Source organism: Tiliqua scincoides, chromosome 11 (assembly GCF_035046505.1).
Source record: "Tiliqua scincoides isolate rTilSci1 chromosome 11, rTilSci1.hap2, whole genome shotgun sequence".
In the NCBI taxonomy this organism is placed as follows: Eukaryota; Metazoa; Chordata; class Lepidosauria; order Squamata; family Scincidae; genus Tiliqua; species Tiliqua scincoides.
Genome location: NC_089831.1, coordinates 18,243,549 through 18,268,136, shown reverse-complemented (window position 1 = coordinate 18,268,136; position 24,588 = coordinate 18,243,549). Strand labels below are relative to the sequence as shown.

At 45.3% G+C, this 24,588-nt stretch overlaps 1 protein-coding gene across 4 annotated transcripts in view; it reads left to right on the top strand.

Annotated features, from left to right (window-relative positions):
- Positions 1-24,588, top strand: part of APLP2 (amyloid beta precursor like protein 2) — a 70,583-nt gene that overhangs the window by 25,884 nt on the left and 20,111 nt on the right. For all 4 annotated transcript variants that reach the window (XM_066639805.1, XM_066639804.1, XM_066639802.1 and 1 more), the window contains exons 2-6: positions 12,356-12,529; positions 14,379-14,508; positions 20,206-20,318; positions 22,152-22,327; positions 23,102-23,310. In XM_066639805.1, the coding sequence (XP_066495902.1) occupies positions 12,356-12,529; positions 14,379-14,508; positions 20,206-20,318; positions 22,152-22,327; positions 23,102-23,310 (802 nt within the window). The remainder of the gene's footprint in view (positions 1-12,355; positions 12,530-14,378; positions 14,509-20,205; positions 20,319-22,151; positions 22,328-23,101; positions 23,311-24,588) is intronic.

The following is a 24,588-nucleotide window of genomic DNA, read 5'->3' as shown; positions in this document are numbered from 1 at the left end:
ACTAAATCCAGGAGGGTGCCCGCATGGCTAACGAGCCAAGTTAGAGAGGCTGTAAAGGGCAAGAAAGTTTCCTTCTGTAAGTGGGAAGTCTTGCCCTGATGAGGAGAATAACAAGGATCATAAACTGTGGCAAAAGAAATGTAAGAAGGTGATACAGGAGGCCAAGCAAGACTATGAGGAACGCATGGCCAGCAACATTAAGGGGTATAATAAAAGCTTCTTCAAATATGTTAGAAGCAGGAAACTCGCCAGAGAAGCGGTTGGCCCTCTGGATGGTGAGGGAGGGAGTTAAAAGGAGACTTGGATATGGCAGAGAAATTAAATGAGTTCTTCTTCACGGCAGAAGACCTCAGGCAGATACCACTGCCCAAACGGCCCCTCCTGACCAAGGAGTTAAATCAGATAGAGGTGAAAAGAGAAGATGTTTCAGACCTCATTGATAAATTAAAGATCAATAAGTCACTGGACCCTGATGGCATCCACCCAAAAGTTATTAAGGAATTGAAGAGTGAAGTTGCTGATCTCTTGATTAAAATATGCAACTTGTCCCTCAAAACAGCCATGGTGCCAGAGCATTGGAGGATAGCAAATGTCACACTGATCTTTAAAAAGGGAAGGAGGGGGGACCCAGGTAATTATAGGCCAGTCAGCCTAACATCTATTCCAGGTAAGATGGTGGAAGGCCTCATCAAAGATAGAATCTCAAAACACATAGATGAACAGGCCTTGCTGAGGGAGAATCAGTATGGCTTCTGTAAGGGTAAGTCTTGCCTCGCGAACCTTATAGAATTCTTTGAAAAGGTCAGCAGGCATGTGGATGCGGGAGAACCCGTGGACGTTATATATCTGGACTTTCAGAAGGCGTTCGACACGGTCCCTCACCAAAGGCTACTGAAAAAACTCCACAGTCAGGGAATTAGAGGGCAGGTCCTCTCCTGGATTGAGAAATGGTTGAAGACCAGGAAACAGCAAGTGGGTGTCAAAGGGCAATTTTCACAATGGAGAGAGGTGAAAAGCAGTGTGCCCCAAGGAAGACAGGGTTGAGCAGTCAGTTGGCTAAGTTTGCAGACGACACCAAACTTTTCCGAGTGGTGAAGACCAGAAGTGATTGTGAGGCGCTCCGGAAGGATGTCTCCAAACTGGCAGAATGGGCAGCAAAATGGCAGATGCGCTTCAATGTAAGTAAGTGTAAAGTCATGCACACTGGGGCAAAAAATCAAAACTTTAGATATAGGCTGATGTGTTCTGACCTGTCTGTGACAGATCAGGAGAGGGATCTTGGGGTGGTGGAGGAAAGGTCGGTGAAAGTGACGTCTCAATGTGCGGCGGCAGTGAAGAAGGTCAATTCTATGCTTGGGATCATTGGAAAAGGTATTGAGAACAAAACAGCTAATAGAATGCCATTGTACAAATCAGTGGTAAGGCCACACCTGGAGTATTGCGTCCAGTTCTGGTCGCCACATCTCAAAAAGGATGTAGTGGAAATGGAAAAGGTGCAAAAGAGAGTGACTGAGATGATTACTGGGCTGGGGCACCTTCCTTATAAGGAAAGGCTACTTGGTTTAGGCTTCTTCAACCTAGAAAGGAGACGCCTGAGGGGGGACATGATTGAGACATACAAAATTATGCATGGGAAGGATAAAGTGGATCGAGAGATGCTCTTTACTCTCTCGCATAACACCAGAACCAGGGGACATTCACTAAAACCGAGTGTTGGAAGGGTTGGAACAGTGTTGGACAGTGTTGGAATATTTCTTTACTCAGCGTGTGGTTGGTCTGTGGAACTCCTTGCCACAGAATGTGGTGATGGCATCTGGCCTGGATGCCTTTAAAAGGGGATTGGACAAGTTTCTGGAGGAAAAATCCATTACAGGTTACAAGCCATGATGTGTATGTGCGACCTCCTGATTTTAGAAATGGGCTATGTCAGATGCAAGGGAGGGCACCAGAATGCAGATCTCTTGTTATCAGGAGTGCTCCCTGGGGCATTTGGTGGGGCTGCTGTGAGATACAGTAAGCTGGACTAGATGGGCCTATGGCCTGATCCAGTGGGGCTGTTCTTATGCGTTCTTAACCCAAGTTACTCTATAATTAAAGTGGCTGCTAATACCAATGTGGTTGTGTAAATGTTTGAGATGGGTTCTGTTTTCCCATCACTTTGTGCTTCATTTATTCTGTGACGCTTAGTGTTTGCTTTGACAAACCCTCTTTGAGGTCTTCTGGGTAAACTCAAATTCAAGTTTTGTTTGAAGTGCATGTGGGGGAGAAACAATACCCACTGATCTTTGGTGCTTATGACTATTGTTCGCCCTAAAAACTTGTTCATACAGCATACCGCATTCAGAGGTCTCCCATTGTTCCCTTGGCTTTGGTTTTGTGTCTGTGCAGTCTGCGGTCTGCTGATTAATACAGTTGAAAGCTGAGGATCATCAAGATGATTGTACAGTGCCAAACCCTTAGTAGTGAAAATGCAATCACAAAGTTTTGACACTTGGCAAAAAACAAGTTTGCTACTGTTGGGGGAACTTCCAATTGTGGTTTTTGAGAAGTTGCGCACTCCCTTTGTTTCCTTATTAAAAACACACAACCTCTTGGCTTCGAACTTGAAAGTGCCCGCATCAAGCATTGTTGCTTGGAAATTAGAGGCCTGCTTTCCTTGTTTTCTATAAAATTCTGGGTATAAAATTTCCAGAAATGAGGGAATGTACATAAGACAGACCCTGCTTGTCTGTGTCTTACTTTTTAAGAGGAAGCTCTTCAGTGCAACCTGGTGTTTCGTTTCCCATTGCAACATACCGGATTATAAAAGGAGATTCCAGCATGTCGCAGCAGGCAAGTGGACACTTCACGGCTTGGGGAAGTTCCTTCCTCTTTCTGGCCTGGCCAAACACAAGGGCTTCCTGTTTAAGCATCGACCCAGTATCGCAGAATGATGGCTTCTTTGTTCTGTCTCGGTGCTTATGAACTACAGTTCTATGGTCACCAGTTGGATTTCTGCGGCAAGTGGTGTGCCTCCAGCTCAGCTTAGGAACGTAATGCTCTTTGAAGGTTAAGGGAAATGGTCTTTTCATTAGCGGAAGGTCTGAAAATCTTTCTGCGCCAAACACCCAAAATCTGTGAGTGTTGCTGCGGGCAAAGCAATGGCCTAATTGTGCCGCAGTAGTGGAAAACCAGCAGATTGACGAGGAAAAGACTAAGCTGAATTAGACTGTGCTGAGAATGGGGAAAGTTTTTCTTATATTTTAAAATTATATGCTTAGGTTGTGAATCCTCCTGCAACCTAACGTCTGTGCAGGTTTTCTGTTCCAAGGGGCACCTGTGACATGCAAAGGCCCCCCTTTTCACACTATGCTAAAAGCATTGGTATATCTTGAACATTACCTAGTTAACGCACACATTTAAAAACTTGCCAGAAGACAGTCCATAATCCATAATGGCTGTAGTTGCTATGTGCCCAGGCTTCTAGCAAGAGTAACGCATGGTGGAGAGTTTTTCCACCAGGATATATTTCCATGGACAGATTCCCATTCTAAAGATATGCGTTATTTCATAAAATTTAACATAATGGATCAGATAACAAAAACCTAATATGGCCATTTAAAATTGTGCTGGTCCCAACAAATACAGTGGAGATGAGGAAGCATGGAAGTTCTCTATAGGTTAAGTTGAATCACACGTAGAACCAACTTATAGTGAAAGGGTTGCTGGGCTGCTATTTTCTGAATCACATTGAACTTCCATCTGAAGAAATAGTGGAAGTGTTTCTTACAGTGAAATTGAAGGTGAAAGCTACACAGTGGCATATCTAGGGAAAACAGCACCCATGGCAAGCACTGAAATTACACCCTGGTCCAAACAGAGAAGGAGAGGTGATGGGAAGGAGGATCCAGCACGGTTCATTTACCAAGTGAATGTATTCAGCAGGCTACACAGAGAAGGGGAGAGCATAATAATAAACAATACAATTTATTTCTATCCCGCCCTTTTCCCTAAAGGGACCCAGGGCGGCTTACAACATATTAAAAACAGATCATAGGGTGGTAAGCCAGCCCTGTCCTGCCAAGTGAATTTATGTGCTCAATAAAGTCATGGATTTTGGTTTTTTTAAGGATTTTCTTGGGAGTGGTCAGCTTCTGACTGTGATTTAAATAAGGATTTATATGTCAGCACTCTGGACAGTACTGCCAAAAAGAATTTCCTTTCTTACTAGCATTGCACATTTGCAACACCTCTGTTTCAGGGATATGGAAACACCTTGGTTTTTTTCTGCAGGAATTTACCTCTTTGTAGAGGTCCCCTGAAACTGGTGCAAAAACACGCAGTGGTGTGGAAACCCATATCAGTAGAATATGGGTAATAAGTCTGCACCCAGCGCCGCCGCCCCCCCCTTAAGTGGAGCCTGGGGCAAGTGTCTGCACTTGCCGTACTCTAAATAATAAATAATGCCATTTAGTTATTTGATTTTTCTCTGTAAACCGCCTTGTGAACTTTTAGTTGAAAAGCGGTATATAAATACTGTTAGTTAATTAATTAATTAATTAATAAGCCACTGAAGCTACATTTCTAAGGACACAGTCCTTACCAGGTCTACTCAGAAGTAAATCCTATTTTGTTCAGTGGGTTTACTCTCAGGAAAGTGTGGTTAGAATTGCAGCCTAAATCTGATAAGTAAACAACTGTGGTATATCATGTATTGTTCCTTTCTGCAAATCAAAACTGGTGCAATTTAGTGCCTTAATTTTTTTTTTCAAATAACAAGGGAAATAAGTGGTGTTGGGCCGTCACTTTTAAAAAAGATGTGCAAGTATTCCAATACAATTTGTAAGCACAGTTTTGAATGTGTCTGAGTTGATCATTGAAACAAAATTGTCTGTCCCCCATCCCCCCCTTAACTGCATTTCCAACTACTTTTGATTTTGGAAAACCTTCTGCAATTTATATGGTATGTAAACTGAATATAGCTTGTCTTGGGTTTATTAAAGATCTAGGCCAACATGCTAGATTAGATCCTAGACTATTTCGGCCGTTATGTTTTTTCTAATTCAACCATTTCCAGACAATCTGCATTGCTGATTCTTGGAAGAAGGCAGAGACCTTGGGAGTAAAGGCTCAGTCACCAAGTGCTGTTTGAAAGGTCTGAGGCTTGAACAATGTGCTAATTGCTGTTTGACTCATGCATGCTTGCCATGTGTTCTTGATCACCTGTGGTGTTAAATGCTATAAACGTCAGTGTACCCTGACTGCAAAAGTGTAAGCCTAGCACTGAGGGGGGACTGGGCTCATCTGAAGTAGACCACCACCTGGGATGCCAAAATTTCAGGACACTGCCTATACTGTGCAAGTGTCAGGGGACATGCCACTGCTTGCCTTGCACAGAGAGCTTTGCTTCTGGGCCAGGTTCATGTTCCTAGCATTTCAGAGGACACGATCAAGAGTCTTATTCCTCTCCACTTGGCTGCCTGAGGCACAGTTCTAAAAGAACTATTAAAGAAGCGAGACATTTAAAAATGAAAATAAGGACATGGTGCTTGATACCTGATCTCTTTCTTAACGTGGTGATGAGACTAAGAAGGGGTGGTGATGAAGGGACGAAATCTTAATATGGTGCCACCCATGTGTAGAAGGGAATATGGGGGGGGGGGGAGGACTTGCAATCCAAAAGTCACAACAGTTCAATAGGGGAGTGACTGGGGCCAGTCCTGGATTGGGGATCTGTGCAACTGCCACTCATTTCAGTGAGGTTTGTACTGGATAAGACCTGTGGGGATGGGCACTAACGGTGTCCCACTGCTTGACAGGCAGTGCCAGAATTTCTACAGAAGCTTTATGGAGACCCCCTGAAAGGAAGAGGTGTATCCCTCCTCTTAACTCTGGCGTGACAAACTCTCTTGGTAGAAAACGTGTGGAACTGAAGCCTGTTGCTCAGTTTCGGGAAAGTTCCTTGGTCTGCTGTTTTGAAACTTTTAATTTTGTGAAGGAGGGCAGCTCAGTCTACCACCACCCCCAGATCCTGGGATTGCCAGCATTTTCTTTTTTTTTTAATATTACACCCTTGTGTCATAACTGCTAATTTATTATCCTTTTTAGGTATACCTTATACATGTAATTAATCTGTGGAACCTTTGCCACAGGTTGTTGTTATGGCATCTGGCCTAGATGCCTTTAAATGGAGATGTCCATCACAGATTACAAGCCATGGTAGGTATATGTATCACTCTGGTTTTAAAAATAGGTTATCTCTGAATGCCAGATGCAAGGGTGTGGCAACAGGATACAGGTATCTCATTATCCTGTGTGCTTCCTGATTTAGATCAACCATCTGGTGGGCTGCTGTGAGTTTCAGGAAGCTGGACTAGATGGGCCTTTAGCCTGATCTAACAGGACTCTTCTTATGTACCTTTTCAAAATAACTGGAGTCTACAAATCTAGGATGAGAGATAACTACTTGTAATTGTATTCTGACAATTGATGTATGTATGTATTTTAAAAGCACATCTACCCTGCTTTTCCCTTGCCAAGGCCAGATGTAGGATGCAGGCTAGTCTAGATTTAGACCAACCATTTTCAACCACTGTGCCTTGGCACACTGGTGTGCCGTGAATAATCTTCAGGTGTGCTGTGGGAGTTTGGAGGAGGGGGTCATTTATTAGTAGGGCCATTGGGGGATGTGAGCCACCCCTCCAAAAGCATGGTGTGCCTTGTCAGTTGTCAAAAAACTGATGGTGTGCCTTGACAATTCTAGTACATTGTGCTGTGAGATGAAAAAGTGAATTGAAAATCACTGATTTAGACACTAGCTTCATTTGAATGATTTCTCAAGGTTGGATTTAAACTCCATTAAGTAACTTGGAAAGCAAGTTTATATATTGAAGAGAATGCCACTGACACATTTTTGTAACCTTGAATGAACAACCTTACTTTTCAATTCCATCTGCAGTCTGCTCAGCTCCATGTCGATGACAGCTGTTTTGCGTGCGTCGTCTATTTCTTGCAGGTCATCAGAGAAGCCAGGTGTAATTGTCCTTACGTTCCAGGTGCCCAGCTTTAGGGCAGGAGTTTTCTGTTTTCTATTGCATGGTGCAAAGTTGTCGATCCGCTTGTCGGTTTTCACCCTAAACCCCACGCACCCCGTGAGGTTAATGGACCTTGGTGAGGCAACACCTTACTGGCTGGGGACTGCCCAGTTTAAGGTGGGCAGTAGCTTAAGGCGGGCGGACGCATTCTCGGCATCACCTGGCAGGACAAAGTTCCAAACAACACAGTCCTGGAACGTGCTGGAATCCCTAGCATGTATGCACTGCTGAAACAGAGAGGCCTGCGTTGGCTCGGTCATGTCGTGAGAATGGATGATGGCCGGATCCCAAAGGATCTCCTCTATGAAGAACTCGTGCAAGGAAAGCGCCCTACAGGTAGACCACAGCTGCGATACAAGGACATTTGCAAGAGGGATCTGAAGGCCTTAGGAGTGGACCTCAACAAGTGGGAAACCCTGGCCTCTGAGCGGCCCGCTTGGAGGCAGGCTGTGCAGCATGGCCTTTCCTAGTTTGAAGAGACACTTGGCCAACAGTCTGAGGCTAAGAGGCAAAGAAGGAAGGCCCATAGCCAGGGAGACAGACCAGGGACAGACTGCACTTGCTCCCAGTGTGGAAGGGATTATCACTCCCGAATTGGCCTTTTCAGTCACACTAGACGATGTTCCAAAACCACCTTTCAGAGCGCGATACCATAGTCTCTCGAGACTGAAGGTTGCCAACAACTTTTCAATTACATGTCAGTTTCAGTATCAAAGCCTGTATTTCAGTGGTTCTCAAACTTATAGTACTGGGACCCACTTTTTAGAATGAGAATCTGTCAGAACCCGCCAAAAGCGATGTAATGACCAAAAGTGGCATCATCAAGCAGAAAATTTTTTAAGAATCCTAGGCTGCAATCCTACCCACACTTACCCAGGAGTAAATCCCATTTACTATCATTGTTACAAGCATATACAGAGTAGCCTGTTAAAGGTACAAGTCTATAACATTTCCCCAAATGCAGTTACATAGCATGATAGCATCAAGTGTAATATTTTAAAAATAAAATTTTGAAATGAATGGGACCCAGCTAGTGGGTCCCGACGCACAGTTTGAGAAATGCTGCTGTACTTGATACTGGCTGAACGAGGATTGCTGCCTAATCCTTGTCCTTTAACATGGTAGCTTGCTCTGCAGTTCATAAATCACCTGATTTTTCTTTTGGGAAGTAAAACTTGAGGGCGAGCATCTCGGTTAGACTCTCTGCAAAGTCACTATGGCAACCAGTCTCCGGTGATATGCAGCCTATTTGGAGCTGCCCGAGGAGGAATGCCAACTTCCCCCCATGGTATCTGCGGTGAAAGGCTGGAGAGCGGGGCCAAAAACAAACACTCCAGCATTAATGTTTAAACACAGCGTTGTCTTGATTTTGAAGATGTGTGTTTGTACAAGGCTTTATGTTGGTTCAGAAACGGCGCTGGTTGAATTTCTAACGGGCGTTGCTGACCTTGCAGTTTTCCTGTGTGCTCTGTTTATGTTGTATATGTTTGTTCGTGCCTCCAACGAAACCAGATCTGCATTTGTCTAGAACGTGCTCTTTAAAAAATCCTTCAGATGCTGCAGCTCAAAAGTCCAGGACTATTTTTTTCCCCCGCCTGCACCTCTGTGTGTGCAAGTCCCAAGGTTAACATTCCAGACACACCCTGTCTCCTGTTTTCTCCTGGCACCGATCACTGTTCCACCCTCTTTTACTGAAACATTTCATTTTCTTGCTAACATGGATTTTTCAAACTGCAGGCATTTTTGTACTTTTGTCTTTCCCTGGTATTTGAGTAACTCCAGGTTGTTCAGGGCAGCCTGTACCTGAATACTAAAATGTGGGGTTCGAAAGACTCACTTAAACTTCACGCCAGAAGTCGGCAAACCCTGTGGCATGCCGTGCCTTTTGTTAGTTGTGTAACCTTTTCCCTTCTAGTAAAGAAACTGTACAAAGGTGAAAAAGAAGGGTGATGGTGTGTGTGTGTGTGTGTGTGTGTGTGTTGCATGTCTATATATTCTATGATGATATTACTTAGCATGAGTGACTCAGTGAATTGGGGTGAGAATCCTGTGAATCCCTAGGGCTGCATCTGAGCCCAAGTTGTTAGGGCTCAAGGTACCTCTTAGGTTGCCCAGGGCTGCCTCTGAGCTCAAGGTGATATGGAGAGAAGCCAGGAAGGGAATCCCCAGGGGTGGGGTGGGGGTGCCTGACAGAATAAACAAGAACCAGCTCAGCTAGATGAAGTGTGAAGGATAGTCGGTGTCTGTCATGCAGATCCTCAGCCATGCTTGCAAAAATCTCCATTCAAGCACATAGACATCCTTAGCATGTGCATCAGTGATGGACAACCTAGGCCAGTGTGTGGCCCTCTAATTCTGAAATAGGTCAGGTATCCAAGTAGGTCATGACCCCCATGAATACCATAGGAGAGCAGGGCAACAGTACATGTCTGAGGCTCTGCTTAAACCCTGGTCAACAGCATGTGGCCCACCAATGTCCACTGTTGCAGTTTCTTGATCTCCCATGTGTCAGTGATGTGCTCAGGGTAAGGCACCTCTTATCCCTCTCACGCTGGCTTACTCAAGCAAAAGGCAACTTGTGTCTTTATCGGTAGAGATGCCCAGTTGTTGAAACGGTGCTTTTGAATGAACTGGCTCAGTTGCCCCCAAAGGGTCTCCTGACTCAACACTCGTTGGATCTCAAGCTAGTTGTTGCTCACCTCATTCCTTTTTGCTTCTTAAAAGCATCTTATTTTCCCTGGAATGCCAAGTTGAGAATATTCCTACTGTTGAGGAGAGAACATTTTTTTCCTGATCCAGACAAGGTCTTAGGCAGGCTGGGCGGAATTTTCCTCCAAGAGACAACCAAGCGGTAACTCAAAACCCTGCATTTGGGACAACACAATATCTGTTCCTGTCTGATTTGTGGTAGATGACACATTCAGGCTTCCCTGTCTGCAGCTTATCTTCCATATGTTTAAACTGATAAGACTGGCATGCAGAAGTGTTTTGTCCCCAGCTAAGACCTGGTCAGAGGATGGTCAGAGTTCAGATTAGCCCAAATAATTGTCCTTTAAAACATCTTAACCCAAGGAGTTGACACATATCAAGCCAAGGTTAATCACAGCCCAATCTAACCTGTGCCAAAACAGCCAGACTGCATGGCTTACACTTTATCCTACGCAGGTTGGGAGGCTGCTGGAGGTCACCTCTGGGTAAGGGGATATTTGTGCAACACTCCAGCTTGCCATGGGGCTACTCGGATCTGTGCCAGCCATTTAGCTGGTGCAAATCTGGGAAGCCATGTGGGGCTGCTCGGGCTGGGGGTTAGGCTACAGCATGCGCTGCCGCCGCCGGTCTCACTCCTTCCCAGCCTGATATGCTTCCTGTCCTGCCCTTCGCCCACCCTTCACACTCCGAGACATCCTCCCACCACCCTCTCCCACCCCCTGAGCCACCTGGCACAAACCCATCAGCCTTGGCCGGGACAGGGATAGGATCTGGCCCTGGCAGGCTGGTGCACATCCTGGTGTCAGCCTGGCCTCTTCCTGAGTTGTTGCACAAGTGCTTTACAGCACATTTGCGATACTTGGGAGCCGGCACAGGGAACCTGTGCTTGCTCAGCAGAGGGATTGTGCCCTAATTCTCAGGGCACCATATAGACTAGGCTTGGCAGTATGACTGTATTGCAGTGGCATTCATTGGTAAATAAACAAGTGACCCTATTTCCCGTACTTAACTTATGTGTCACCTCTGTGCTGGTGTTGGGAGGTGAGCTGGGCTTGGCTTTATTAGATGGGAGCAATTTTGTCTTCTCTTTGCTTGCCACTCTCTCCTTTTAAGCTCTAAGGGAGACTTAAATTGTAATGGAGGTTGGAAATAGCAAACGGTAACTCTGAAGATCCTGTCATCATCTCAAATTATAAATCTCATGTTGGCCTTATTTTGGGAACGGCAGTGCTGCTGCCATGTCCCTTGTTTAGCTCTACAATTTCACATCTTCTTTTAGCCTGTTTATTGATCAGACCCTTTTGCGAGGGAGCCAAATTTGACCTTAAATCTCCTTGATTTGTCCATATGTGCCCCACTGCCAGGCTGGCTCATGTGTCTTATGTTTCCTTGTTCAGAATTTAAGTTGTCGTCCTGCCTATTTTGGAATACTGGAGAGAGGAGCAAACCTGCTTCTGTCCCGCAGCCACTTAGGTGGAAGGAGTTGGAGGGACTCGGGTCTGCTTGCTGTTCCTGTGCAATCAGGGGGTGGTGGTAGCAGTGGCGTTTTGATTCAGCCAGCAAGCACCTGACCTTGCCTTGTTAGAGAGGAGCAGCTATGAGCAGAACCTCTAACATGGCAAAGCCTGCCACTTGTCTGGCCGAGTATAGCCTTGTAGCCACTGGTTACAACTAAGAGGGAGCTCAAGCTGCCATCGCAGTACCAATAGGCTGAAGTAGTTGGGCTCCTGCCAGGTAACCCATTGTTCCTGCAGTGGAGAGTGACCACTCTGCAAAGTAGGAACTGGAATCTTCTGCAGCAGAAGTTATGAATAAAGGCTACTACTTGAGTAGGACATACCCCAACCTGCTCACTCCGTGTCCCTAGACAAACTATGAAGATTCATTTTTGCAACTTCTAACCGCCGAGGAGTGAAAATACTAAAGCTTGATTTTGAGTACGGTTTTGCAGATGGAATAGACAAAACGGTGGAATTCTTGAGCCGGATCCGCGTTGGTCCTTGCTTCCACTGGACAGTAACGACTCAATTTGTGTTCCCTACAGCTGCCTGACCAATGGTTTACTAGCTGACAGATGAAATATTTTTTACCGATCAGTTCAGCCATTCAAATGCGATCACAGTATTGACTCGGTAAACTAGCTCAATTTTTCTTTAGTTAGACTTGAAATCCGGTGCCAGTATCCAGTTTTATCGTTGCTTATCTCTGCTGTAAGTGAGAGCTAGGTAGTCTTTGGGAGGCTGGCTACTAGAAGACCTTCTGGGTGCGTTTTACAAAGGTGACTGTAGTCCATGGGCATTTGGTGATCTGACAGCTGGCTTCTTCAGTGTGAGGATTGCCGATCAAAATGAGGATGTAAGAAGCACATTGGCAGGCTCAAAAACTCCAGCACAAAGAGGACTTTCAGGCTCTATAAAGGTATTTATGGATCAAGGAAAGGTTGAAGGATTCTGTATAAAATACAAAACAAATGTAATAGCGAATCCCGGCACCTCTCTAAAATTGGTCCAGGTTTTAATTCTGTAAGGTGTAGATGTGCTTGTGTGTAACACAAAACTTTTTCTTCCCCACAGGCACTTGCGGCCAATGCTGGCACGGGGTTTGCCGTGGCAGAGCCTCAGGTGGCCATGTTCTGTGGAAAGCTGAACATGCACGTGAACATCCAGACTGGGAAATGGGAGCCAGATACTTCTGGGACCAAGAGCTGCTTTGGGAGGAAAGAAGAAATTCTGCAGTACTGCCAGGAGGTGAGCAGACACTCTTTGTAGCTTGTTTCAAAGACCCTTGAGATATAGATGAATCGTAACACCAGCTAAGGTTTTAAGTTCTGGATCACAGTGCAACCTTCAAACCTCTTTGCTACAACAGCTTCTCTTGGAGTCGAATTATGCCGTGGACTTAGTTAACCTGTTTATGAACGCTAGAGTGGCCTCGGAGTTGGCGTTTTGTCTGTTTTTAAGAAGTTGTGTATAGCTGAAGGGCAAAAGCCTCTCTTCTAAGGCTACCCTTGAGGAGCAGTCTCTTTCTAATGAGGAGAATCTTCATGCTGAAATGTTCTGTAGTCCTATGGAACGGCTTGTGGATCTCAGCCAGAGATAGTTTGCCAGGCACATTTTTCTGTAGTTAGTAGCCATAGCCATAGCCATAGCTATGCATAGTCATAGCCATAGCAAATGGCAGTAGTTTGTACCTCTCTCTCCTAGCCTTAGAGGTTGAGCTGGGAGTGTGGCTGAGGTGGTGCTCCTTGGGTTGGAATTGGCCAAGCCAACTTGTAGGCAGCTAATGCAGCGTCAGTAGTTGTTGCCACACACCCACAGTGCTGTCTCTGCTACTTCTGCTTGTGACCAAGAGGCTGCTGCAGTGCCAAAACAAGAGCAAATATTTCAATGCTTTTGGAGCACCACATTGATGGGAGTGATGTGCTGGTGTCATTCAGGGACACAGTTTAAACTGTGCATCTTCCCTTGTACTTAGAAAAGTGTTTGCAAATTCATTTGGAGAGCAGATGGAGTTTCTGTCTTTTCTGCACATGGGATGACCTTTAATCTTGTTTTTCTGCAAACAACCAAGGGGTGAGGATTTTTACAGCCCTGAATTAAGTGAGTCTAATCTCAAGGATCGGCTCGGCTGCACAGGAGGCTGGCAGGCTTGTGATTTATGGTCGCCAACACTTAACACTGCTAGATTTTTATAGAGTAGTAATCCAACACAGTACACATCCAATGCCAAATTGATCCCAGTTTGGAGGCCGTGCTTACACCGCGCTTTGCAAGTTTGGATGTAGTGGCAAACAGTGCAAATGAAGAAAAAGTAAAAATTGCTCATTGAAAGTGGAGCAAACGAAAGGGATGGTGAAGAGGACCGTGTGCGCAGTGTTGCACTAGTAGCGCTAAAAAGTGATTTAGCATTGCATGTGATTTGACAGGTGGTGGTGTCTCACCGAAGTGTAGGCTTACAGGCTCTTAATGCTCATGTGCCATGAATGGAGTCTCCTTCCTGTTTAGTACAGAGTTGTCAAACTCCTTTCATTTATTAGGCTGAAAAGCTTTCATGGTGCCTGCTGAAGGACGGGAAGTGACACTAAGCAAGAGGTGATGTCAGTAAGCAGATGATGGCCAGAAATGACCACTTTGTTCTCACTTAGTAGCTGCAAATGAAAGAAGAGAAACCGTGAAAATCTTGAACATATTTTCAAGATATGGCGCGCCCAATTATCATGGCGGGGTGGGATGAATGAAGAACTCTTGGGGGCTGCATCCAGCCCACAGGCTTTGTTTAGAGCAGCGGCACTCAAACTTGTGCTGTCCCTGTCCGGACCACATCCAAGCGCTCCGCTTGGGTGCCACACAACGACGTCCTCTTTCAAGGACAGGACGTCTGGGCAGATACGACTGCCCAGAGCATCCCTGTCCTCCGAAAGAGGAGGAGCGGAACCGAAAGGTCTGCTCACCAGGTTGATAGATCCACATGAATGCCGGATCTGGCCCACGGGCCTGGGTTTGCACAGCCCTGGTTTAGAAGATAATTTTGATCGTATTCTCCTGTATGTCCAAAATTTATCACTTCTCTTTGTGTTACTTTTATTTAACAAAACAGATCTATCCGGAGCTTCAGATTACGAATGTAGTGGAAGCCAACCAACCTGTCAGCATTGAAAACTGGTGTAAAAAGGACAAGAAACAGTGCAAGGGTCACACCCATATTGTTGTGCCCTTCAAGTGTCTTGGTAAGTGCTTCAGGTAACACACCTGGATTCTGTTAAATTTCCTCTGTTGCAGAATCTCTTTTCCCACCTACATTGTGCTGTGGATTTCTGTATCACTATTTTTCTATATTTTGGCCTATTTCCTATATGGAGCAAGTATCTGAATAATTGTCCAACAAAGACATAAAGCACCTTTTTTAAGTTCACTTAGGCATGGCTGGGGTTATCCCAGAAGGACTTTGACCTTCATCACCGTTCCTGATTTAATGGGACATGAGTACATAGCCAGTCTTTGCCATAAAATGAATCAGAAGTACGTGCAGTGAGTTATACTGTGTTAATGCTTAATGGCAATCTTGGGAAGGGACAACCTGCATAGCAAACTATTTAAAATCTTCAGCATTTATTTTCCCTGCGCAATGGATGCTATCTTGGGAAGGGCTGATCTTTGGAGCCTGGCTTCATGTTCAATTCGAGCCCCGGCAAGGCATCTCCAGTTTAGGCTCACGATATTTATACCTGGTTACATCAATGGCCATAGCTCCTGAGAACACAACCCCTAAGGATATAAAATTTCATAAGGGCGTTGGGATCCTTTTGATCAGCTCCACCTGAGTGAATGAGGATCAGCTTGTTGACTGTGTAGTGCGAGGCTATTTTCAGTTAAACTCTGAATTATTTTGTAGAATTCAATCAACCATAACATGAAGTGAAACTCCCCCTTTTTTGAGGGGTCACCAAATTGAATAACAGTTCAGTAATAATAATAATAATTGATACTGTACTTGAGATGTTCAGAACCTATCCATGACCTCAAAGTTTGTCAGTGGGTTGTCTAGTTATTTCAAGAGTCAAGAAAGGGAGAAATGGAAAGATTACTAGAACTTGTGCTAGATTCAGTTTAGTTTACAGGGGGCCCTCATCTGTGGTCTTGGTATCCACTGATCTTGGTATCCGTGGATGTTGAGCCCACAGCTGGAGGCTCTCAGAGGACCTCCTAGACACAACGAGAAGGCACTTTCAGTTCATGCCAGAGACTTTGTGTCAGAGATACCAAGGGCCCGCTGTACATCCTTCTTCTGCTGGATTGCCAAGCAGATTATGAACATAAATTCCATTGCCTAATGCCCCATAGTAGAATTAATGTCTTCTCCCTTTTAATGGGGAGGATTAAATGCATGAGAGTCCCCTCTCCTTGGCTGTACTGTAACAGAACATTGTCCATCCTTATTCTGGGGCGGACAGTGTGTCTTGCAGAGCTAATTCTCTACTCTAAAGTCCTCTAGACAAGGGCCATGCCAAATCTGTGTTCTGTGGAAGAAAAACTAGCTCTGGAAATAATGGACTCTGTGAACACCTTGGATCCGGGCAGAAGTAAAGTGGGCTCCCGTGGCCTTAGATATTTGTGTTCATTGCACCATGAAAGAGGGGTGGAAGATGCTGTGCTATGTGGCTCTTGAGGTTTTCAGTATCAGAATAGGAAAGGTGGAACACCTTGGTTGAGTGGAAAAATCTGAAGGTTTGTTAATTGCTTACTGAGAACAATGTTCTGGGAAGTCTCACTATCTTGAGAGTTTTATGAGTGGAATGTTTTAGGTCTTGTTAAGTTCGATAAACTTTGCTTGTAGATTGCTGTAGGGTAAGAGCGTTCTTTGATATGGCAATCTTAGGGAGGTCTACTGAAAACAGCCTTGGGGGCTGACAACTCCCAGTTAGCTAATGGCTATGCGAAATGGATGTGTTTTTCGCAACGATTTATTAATTGATTCTATTGTGCATTTAGATTTTAGAACCAATGAACTATTTTTCACATTTTTATACCACCGTTCCTCCAAGCAGCTTAGGACTGTGTACATGGTTTGTCTCCAACTTTTGTACTCACAACAACCCTATGAGGTAGGTGAGGCTGGCCCAAGATTACCCAGGAAGCTTCATGGCCAAGTGGGGATTTGAACCTGAATCTTCCAGGTCTAAGTCCAATTTCCAAAGCACTACATCATCGTGGCTAAAAGATTTATTTGGAAGCAAAGCTCTGTGGCTCTGTCCTTTGTTGCATGGGAAAATCTTTCTCTGTGAAAGTGCTAGTAGGAAGTGGGCATGATTCCAGGACAAGTATGTTTGGTGTTGATTTAGATGTGGCTGGGGTTAACCCAGTAGGGCTTTGACCATCACTGTTTCTGATTTAACTGTTAATAATAATAATAACCAATGTCTTTGACATGAACTGAATCAGAAATATAAGCTTTTGTACTGGCAGGCAAGGTGGCTAGCTTATGGTGGACTGTTGTGTGAAATATGTATGCACGATTGCATGCAGTGACAGTGTTGGACAGTCATGCATCCTGTGCATGTTTACTTGGATGTAAATATATGTCCCTTTCCCTGGGCTTGCAAGGGGCTTGCGTCCCTTTCCTGGGAGTAGGCCCCATTGGATGGGATTGACGCCCGAGTCGATGTGGCCAAATTGTGAGAGGTCACAGTTTCATCAGTTGTGCAAACATTCCAGAATTAGACTGGCTTGTACTGAACCCAGTTTTGAGCAGAGGTGAGATCAGATCATAGGAAGCTTTGAAATTCTCCGTAGTGTGGTTTGTGTTGAACAGAGAGACCCGAGTTAAACGCTGGCAGAGAAGGGCAAGGCTCTTGTACGCAGGTGAACTGTGCCTGCCAAAGGTGTATTTTTGCTCCAGTGAAAGGAGTTATTGTGCGGATGAAAACAAGTGCTCCACTGTGACTCTGCTGCTTTTCTCCCCCATGTTGCATCGGTCTGTCTTTTGACAGAATGGCAACTGCAGATGGCAGCTTCATCTTGTGCTCCTGGTAGATAGATTTTTTTCTTTTCCTATATAGCAGTAGGAAATGAGACGCAATTAGCATTCTTGCTGAACTGTAAATACGCCTGATGAGAAGAGCAGGAGCTGCGCTAAGCCTGGTGAAGCGTGAAATAGCGGGAGCTAAATCCTTGTAGAGCATGGGAGCACCATGTTAATATGAAGTGTTGGCAGTATTGGCAGTAATTTGGGGGGGAGGGACATGCATGCAGCAACTCTTGGAAGTACCTTAAGTGGAACCACCTTAGGAGGCAGGAAAAAATGTTGCGTAATTATACTGTGGGTGAAATTAATCTGTGGAACTCCTTACCACTGGATGTGTTGATGGACTCTGGCCTAGGTGTACACAACCTCCTGGTTTTAGATGTAAGATACCTCTGGCGTGCCAGATGTAAGTCAACAAGGATACAAATTTTGTGTGTTCCCCGAGGCATCTGTTGGACCACTGTGTGCTACAGGAAGCTGGAGTAGATGGGTTTTTGGCTTGATGTAGCAGGGCTCTTAGGTTTGTACGCAAGGAGGAGCGTTTCCCAAGCTGGAAACTACCTGTTACGAAGAAAAGAGCCCTGTTGTCTTGCTTTTGTTTAAAAAAAAAAAATCCCGTCAACAGTAGTTGCAGTGCAATCCTTTATGCATCTACTCAGAAGTGTCATTGATTTTTCAGTGACATTTACTCCCAGGTAAATGTATATAAGATTGCATCCTTGCATGTGATTGCAGTACGGTTGCTGCATTGGAAGTATGACAGCAATTTAATATTAGTAAGCAGGTCAGTTTACAGCTAGTTTAAGTTTGTCTCCTGTGTGGTCTGTTTTCTGCAGTGTTTATCTGTAACCAGAATAATTTCAAACCCCAAAATATCCCGGTGCTCATTGTGGGCTTTGGGCTTGTTTCTTAGCGCTGCTTTATATGGATTGGAGCCGTGTGACAAATAGGATTTCATGAGGTAACTGCCTAGGAGTTCCGGACTCTCTTTCCCTCCCCAGGGGGGCTGCTTGCAGAGGGAGGGGCACTTGTGCTCAGCAATCGTGATGTATGGTTGTGTTCCCCGGGGCCCTCCTCCTGTGTATGTTGTTAGCGGCCAGTTCCTGCTGTCTGGGCAAGTTGGCCACTCAGCACAGCTTGCGCCGTTGCAGGTCAATGCCTTTGCTACAGTTGCAGTCATCCCATGAGAGAGGCCTTATCAGTTGCTGTTGAGGCGATGATACTGCTGTGATGAGCCTCCGCTCTGACCCTTAAGTGAGTGGGCAGCGTGGCAGATGCAGGGGAATGCAAAGCCATGCAGCTGTCTCTGCTTAAAACCCTTCCAGGCTAGAAGATGGAGCAGCAAGCTGTTGCGTTCCTCGGAACAAGCAAAGCTGCATCCCTGCATCAAATCTCTGACATGTGAATTATAGTTGGCCCTACTGCATCATCTGCTCATTCTTGTACAGTGTACCCCCCAGTATTCATGGATTTCACTCAGCATGGATGCTGTAGATCAGTGATTTTCAACCTTTTTTCATTTCACGGTACATTGACAAGGCACTAAAATTGTCAAGGCACTCCATCAGGTTTTTGACAATTGACAAGGCACGTCATGCTGCCAGTGGGGGCTCACGTCTCCCATTGGCCCTAGTAATAAATGACCTTCCCCCCCCTCCCAAATTCCTGTGGCACACCTGTGGACCACTTGCGGCGCCCCAGTGTGCCAGGGCACAGTAGTTGAAAATGGATGCTGTAGATACTGGGGGAGAGCCACTTCGGTTTGACGAGCAAAGCAGAAGTAACCACAGATTTGCGTGGGGGGGGGGGGATCCTGAAACTGATCCCCTGCAGATAAAAAGTGCAGACTGTACAGAGGAAGAATCTAGTGACTCTTAAATGCTGACTTGAGTACTGTTCTCCTGGTTTATGGCAGGGAATATCAGATTACCTAACTACCCTTGTTCCCTAATCCTACTCTTAATTTAGCTGTACCTTCTGCTGTACTCCTAAATTGTTTGGAATAACTTCTGACTATACATCAGTCCACTCTTGGGCCTTTTTGGGGCGGCGGGGGGGAGGGAGAAAATCCACTATCCAGTTGTGCAAAGCAACACCTTTTCTTGCTTCTTGTCCTTGATTGTATCTAGTTCTTGTCTTGTTTAGTTCTCATGGCATCTGCCATGTTGGGTGTGTCTGCCAAAACCTGTCCCCTTCCTTCACTTAAGCCATCCAAGAGCTAGTTCAAAAAGATTGACTGGTGCACATGGGGCAACCCTCGTGGGTCAGTGTATGTTCAAATAAGACCTCGCAAGTCAAAATCCCCCCTCCATCCTCCTAGCTTTGCGCATGATGGGATTTGAGTGGTCTCAAAAATGGTGATGCCCGGGGATGTAGTGTTCTCCTTGGCGAACAAGCATTGAGTAAAAATATCTGTAGAAACAGCAATGACCATTTTGAACACTTAAAGAAATGGTGGGATGGAAGCACAGGAGGAATTTGGCAGTGACTTGGAGATTAGAATTTCCATCTTTCTAAAACACTTCTGTTTCGGCTTGCTCATGCTGTTGTATGTTCCCTGGGAAAGTTAAGTAGCTCATTCTTTTTGAGATGATTGCAAGCATAATTGTATGTTCAAATAATACATTTCTTGCCACCGTCCTGTTTGGATCAATTTTAAAACCTGAGGTTCAAGAATGTAAGGAAATGTGTACAGTTGAAAGGCCTTAAGCATAAATATATTTTAATACAGAATTCTTTTTGCTTATCTTATGATTCTTCTGGAATCTAATAATAAGGGCATGTTTTCTGAGATGAAGACTTTTCAGAATGCCGTTGGGCAGGAAGACAAACTTGGGACTTTGTGGACAATATGAGTTTGCAGTTAATTTAAGATCTTGTCTTTTTTTTTCTTTGTCCCCAGTGGGCGAGTTTGTCAGCGATGTCCTCCTGGTGCCAGAGAAATGCAGATTCTTCCACCGGGAGCGGATCGATGTGTGTAAGAGCCACCAGTACTGGCACACTGTAGCAAAAGAGGTAACTGGTGGCCAGAGGAAGAATGAATGTATGCATGTTCTCCCCAGAAGACCCATGATTGTAGGAGAGCTTGATATGCAGGGCCTGGAGTACCTGCCTCCCAGCAAGGGCGAATCTGGAGCTATACTTCAGATTTGGTTCAAGTTGCTGGCTTGATCCAGAGGTAGTTCTAAACCAGGGGTGTCCAAAGTTTTTGGCAGGAGGGCCACATAATCTCTGACTCTGTGTTGGGGGCCAGGGAAAAAAAGAATTAATTTACATTTAAAATGTGAATAAATTTACATAAGTTTACCATAAATGAATATATTAAAGATGAACTTATATGAATGAATGAAGGTCTTGCAATAGCTCAAGACCTATAAAAGGCCTTGCACAAAGCAAGGCTGGCCTTTCCTTTGCTGCCGCTTCTGCATCACAGACGTGAAACAGCAAGCAGTGGAGGGAGCCCTCATCCCACAGCTCATGCGAGAGGTCAAACAGTCGCCCTCACGCTGAGAGCAGTTGCATTGGGCCAGTGTGGGTTCCAACAAATCTCTGGAGGGCCAGAGGCTTATTGGAAACTGGGGGCTCCCTGAGGGCCACATTGAGAGGCCTCAAGGGGTGCATGTGGCCTGAGGGTCAGGGTTTGGGCACCCCTGTTCTAAACCTTGGTGAAGCTTGTTCACATAGAGCTTGAAATGTGACTTAGCACCACTTCTGAACAGAGCCATTGAATGTTGCCATTATTGAGCCACCAAAGCACAGCATAGGGATTATAAGGCCTAAATCATGGCTCAGCTTGATTCACTAAGTAAAATAATAACCCAGTGTTTTCTCAGTGTGTAGCAAAAGGGAGATTTGCCGTTTTCGCTGTGAGGTGGTTGGTGCCAGTGCAAGCTTTTTCTGCTTGATCAGGATCTTGGTTCTATTCACATTGGGCTCCTTTTGTTTACCAGACAAAATACCTCCTTAATCCAAGCTTAAATCTGCTGGATTGGTGACCCTTGAGGGTTGTCTTTGGATCCAAATTTTTGGAAGGCACAGAGCTACTAAACTTATTTTTTGAGAATCCTGTTGCATGCTTCTGGAAATTAGATTTCTGGGATGTAATAAGTGGTATATACCATTTCATGGCATAGAACACACCTTTGGTTTGTCGACCTCTACATTTGGGCCCCTTTTGAACTGCCCAGTTTTGGTTTCAGGCCAAAATACAGGTCTGCCATGTTTATCCGTGGGTTCGGAACCTACAGATTTAATTCACTGTGGTGGAGGGCTGGACCTGGGCTCCCTGATGTGTCCAGAGGTGCTCTCCGATCATGTCCAGGAGGCTGTCTGAGGCCCGGGAGACCTCATGCAGCCTCTGCAGGCTTCAGAAAGGCTTCTGGGAGTGTTAGAAAGACACTTGCAGTTTTTGTAACAACTGAAAGTACCTTTCTGGCAGCCTCTGAGGTCTGCAAAGGCTGCACATGGACATATCCAGTTGTGTCCAGAGGTAATATTGGACTGACCTGCGGATTCACTTATCTGCATGTTTCTGTATTCATGGGGAATCTGGGAACGGATCCCCTAGGGATATTGAGGTCCAACTGTATACTAAACTTCAAACAAAGCCTGTTTTTGGAGTTGTGAAGCTGCAAACCTGCAAGAAAGTATAATCCTGGCATCATGGAGATCTAGCTTCCTTTGCATTGATCTGTGTTGGCCGTTGGCATTCCATGCCCTTCCCCAAGCTCTACAGGAAACAGCATTGACAGGCTGTTGTAGTGGTCAGAAATACCTGCATGGCACCACTGCAGCCTCTGCCACACCACAGAGTAATGGCTTCTCTGTGCCTTCTTCTGCCCCCTCCAGGCCTGCTTGACGGAGGGGACGATCTTGCACAGCTATGGCATGCTGCTTCCTTGTGGCGTCGACCAGTTCCATGGCACAGAGTATGTGTGCTGCCCTCAGACCAAAATTGTGGATGAAGCCCTTTCCAAAGAGGAAGAAGAGGAAGAAGAGGATGATGACTATGACACTTACAAAAGGTAGTGCCCACGACTCTTGCCCACTTCTGGAAATGGCATTCTCCTGTTGGTAGAGTTGAGACCAGCCTGTGATGACCATCCATTGGAAACGTTGATGGCCCACTAACAATAGAAAATGTAACTGTTTGAAGCACCTGTCTTATGATTCATAGTTGACATTGCTGTGTGAGTGGGGGGGGGGGAGATGCCTAGCTGAAGCAGGTTTAATTTTTGTTCAGCATCTTAAAGTTCTGTGATTCTCTTCTTCTGGGTCCATGTAAATGGACCTCTCTTTTTTTTAAGTGAATCCTTCTTAGATCATGAACTTAATGGATATTGGTTGGCATGAGCCCATGGGGCACAGATCCACATCATATTTTAATCATATTTTGGAACTGGAAGTTTAAAAAACTAGTTTCACATTTTTATACTGTCCTTGGAGCTCAGGGTGGTTTACACAGTTCCTCCCCTCCTTTTGTCCTCACGACAACGTTGTGAGGTCGGTGAGGCTAAGAGAGAATGACAGGGTCACCCAGGAAGCTTCATGGCTGAGTAGGGATTTGAACCTAGATCTTTTAGGTCGGTGTCCAACTCCTAAACCACTACACCGTCCTGGCCCTCACCACAAGGAGGCTCATATTACGCTAGCATAGATGTAATAAGGGAAGTTCTGTATGTATGTTGTATGGGATGCTTTGCAGTCCTCGGTGTGCCCGGTGATGCTTTTTACAAACAGGTAGGAAGCAGCTTGCAAAGTCACATCTAACTTTGCCCTTCTGCTTTGTCTCTTTTTAGTGAGTTCCCTACTGAGGCAGACACAGAGGATTTCACAGCGGCAACTGTAGAAGTGGATGAGGAGGAGGAGCAGGAAGATGATGATGAAGAAGTGGTGGTAGACCGAGATTACTATTACGACGGCTATAAGGATTACAACGAGGAGCCCCCCACGGAGCGGAGCAATGAGAAATCTTTCTCGGAGAAGGAAATAATGAGCGACGTGAAAGGTGAGCAGCTGCGTGACGGCTCGGTTCAGCTCTGCTTCCATCCATTCCAACTGTTGTCTTTCGATCTCATTGATCCATATTTTTGAACTTTCCCTTTCCAGTCCAGTAGGCTTTCCCCTTTTGGACGCCTTTAATTGCCAAATAGGTCAGTGGAGAAAGGCTTGCTTGCCGTTCACTGAGAAAGATTCCCCCTCCCCCTCTCTGAGCTCAGGACACCATGCCAGCCGACCAGCAACCTCGCTGGCAAAAAGCGCTTGTCTCTGGCACTTGGAATAAGCACCCACCGAGCGGGTGCCGCCGCAGTGTGTTTGCGCAGCCTAATTTAAGAAAAATACTGCAGAATATGGGTTACCTGGGTGACGAGCTATTCAGGTTTTCTCCTTAACAAAGAGAGCTCGGAAGCGTAATAAAAGACTGTACGTCAAAAGCGATGAAACGGCATCCTGTTGAAGAACGCCGGCCTTTGTTAACCCCATTTATTTACAGTGCTGATGTACCAGAGAGAGGAACGCTCAGTACAGTCGTTTCTGCTGCTTTGTACCTAAATGCTTGTAGCTTTCAGACTGCCATATATTTTTTGTATGTCGGTGTCTGCAGAGAATGGAGAACGTTAACTCCTGAAGCTTTGCAGATATAATGCTTTTATTTAAACTTCCCAGCATTGTGTTGAGTCACTTTGTTGAAGGTGAGCTGATGTGTGGGGCCCATCTAAAGCAGCGTTTCTCAAATTGCGGGTTGGGACCCACTAAGTTGGTCACGAGCCAATTTCAGGTGGGTCCCAATTCATTTCAATATTTTATTTTTAATATATTGGACTTGATGCTACCATGGTATGTGACTGTTGCAAACCTGTACTTTTAACAAGGTACTATGTATATTATTTTAACAATGGTATTTAATGGGATTTACTACTGGGTAAGTGTGGGAAGGATTGCAGCCTAGGATTGTTCAGAATTTTCCTACTTGATGACGCCACTTCCGGTGGGTCCTGACATGTTTTGACAGATAAAAAGTAGGTCCTGGTACTAAATGTGTGAGAGTCACTGATCTAGAGTGTGGGATCCTCATTCTGGGAAAGAAAAAATGGAGAACCACTCTAGGTTGTTAAGACGATCTCCTTGGCTTATGGTCGCACCATTCCAGTGACGAACCCAGATCTCAGACTGCCATCCATTGTAGGTCTGTATCGACTCACAAATGTACAGGCTAGAAGACACCATGTGGTAGGAGATACTTGAAAGCCCACAGTTGTCTCGAATGCAGTAATCCTTCTGCCGT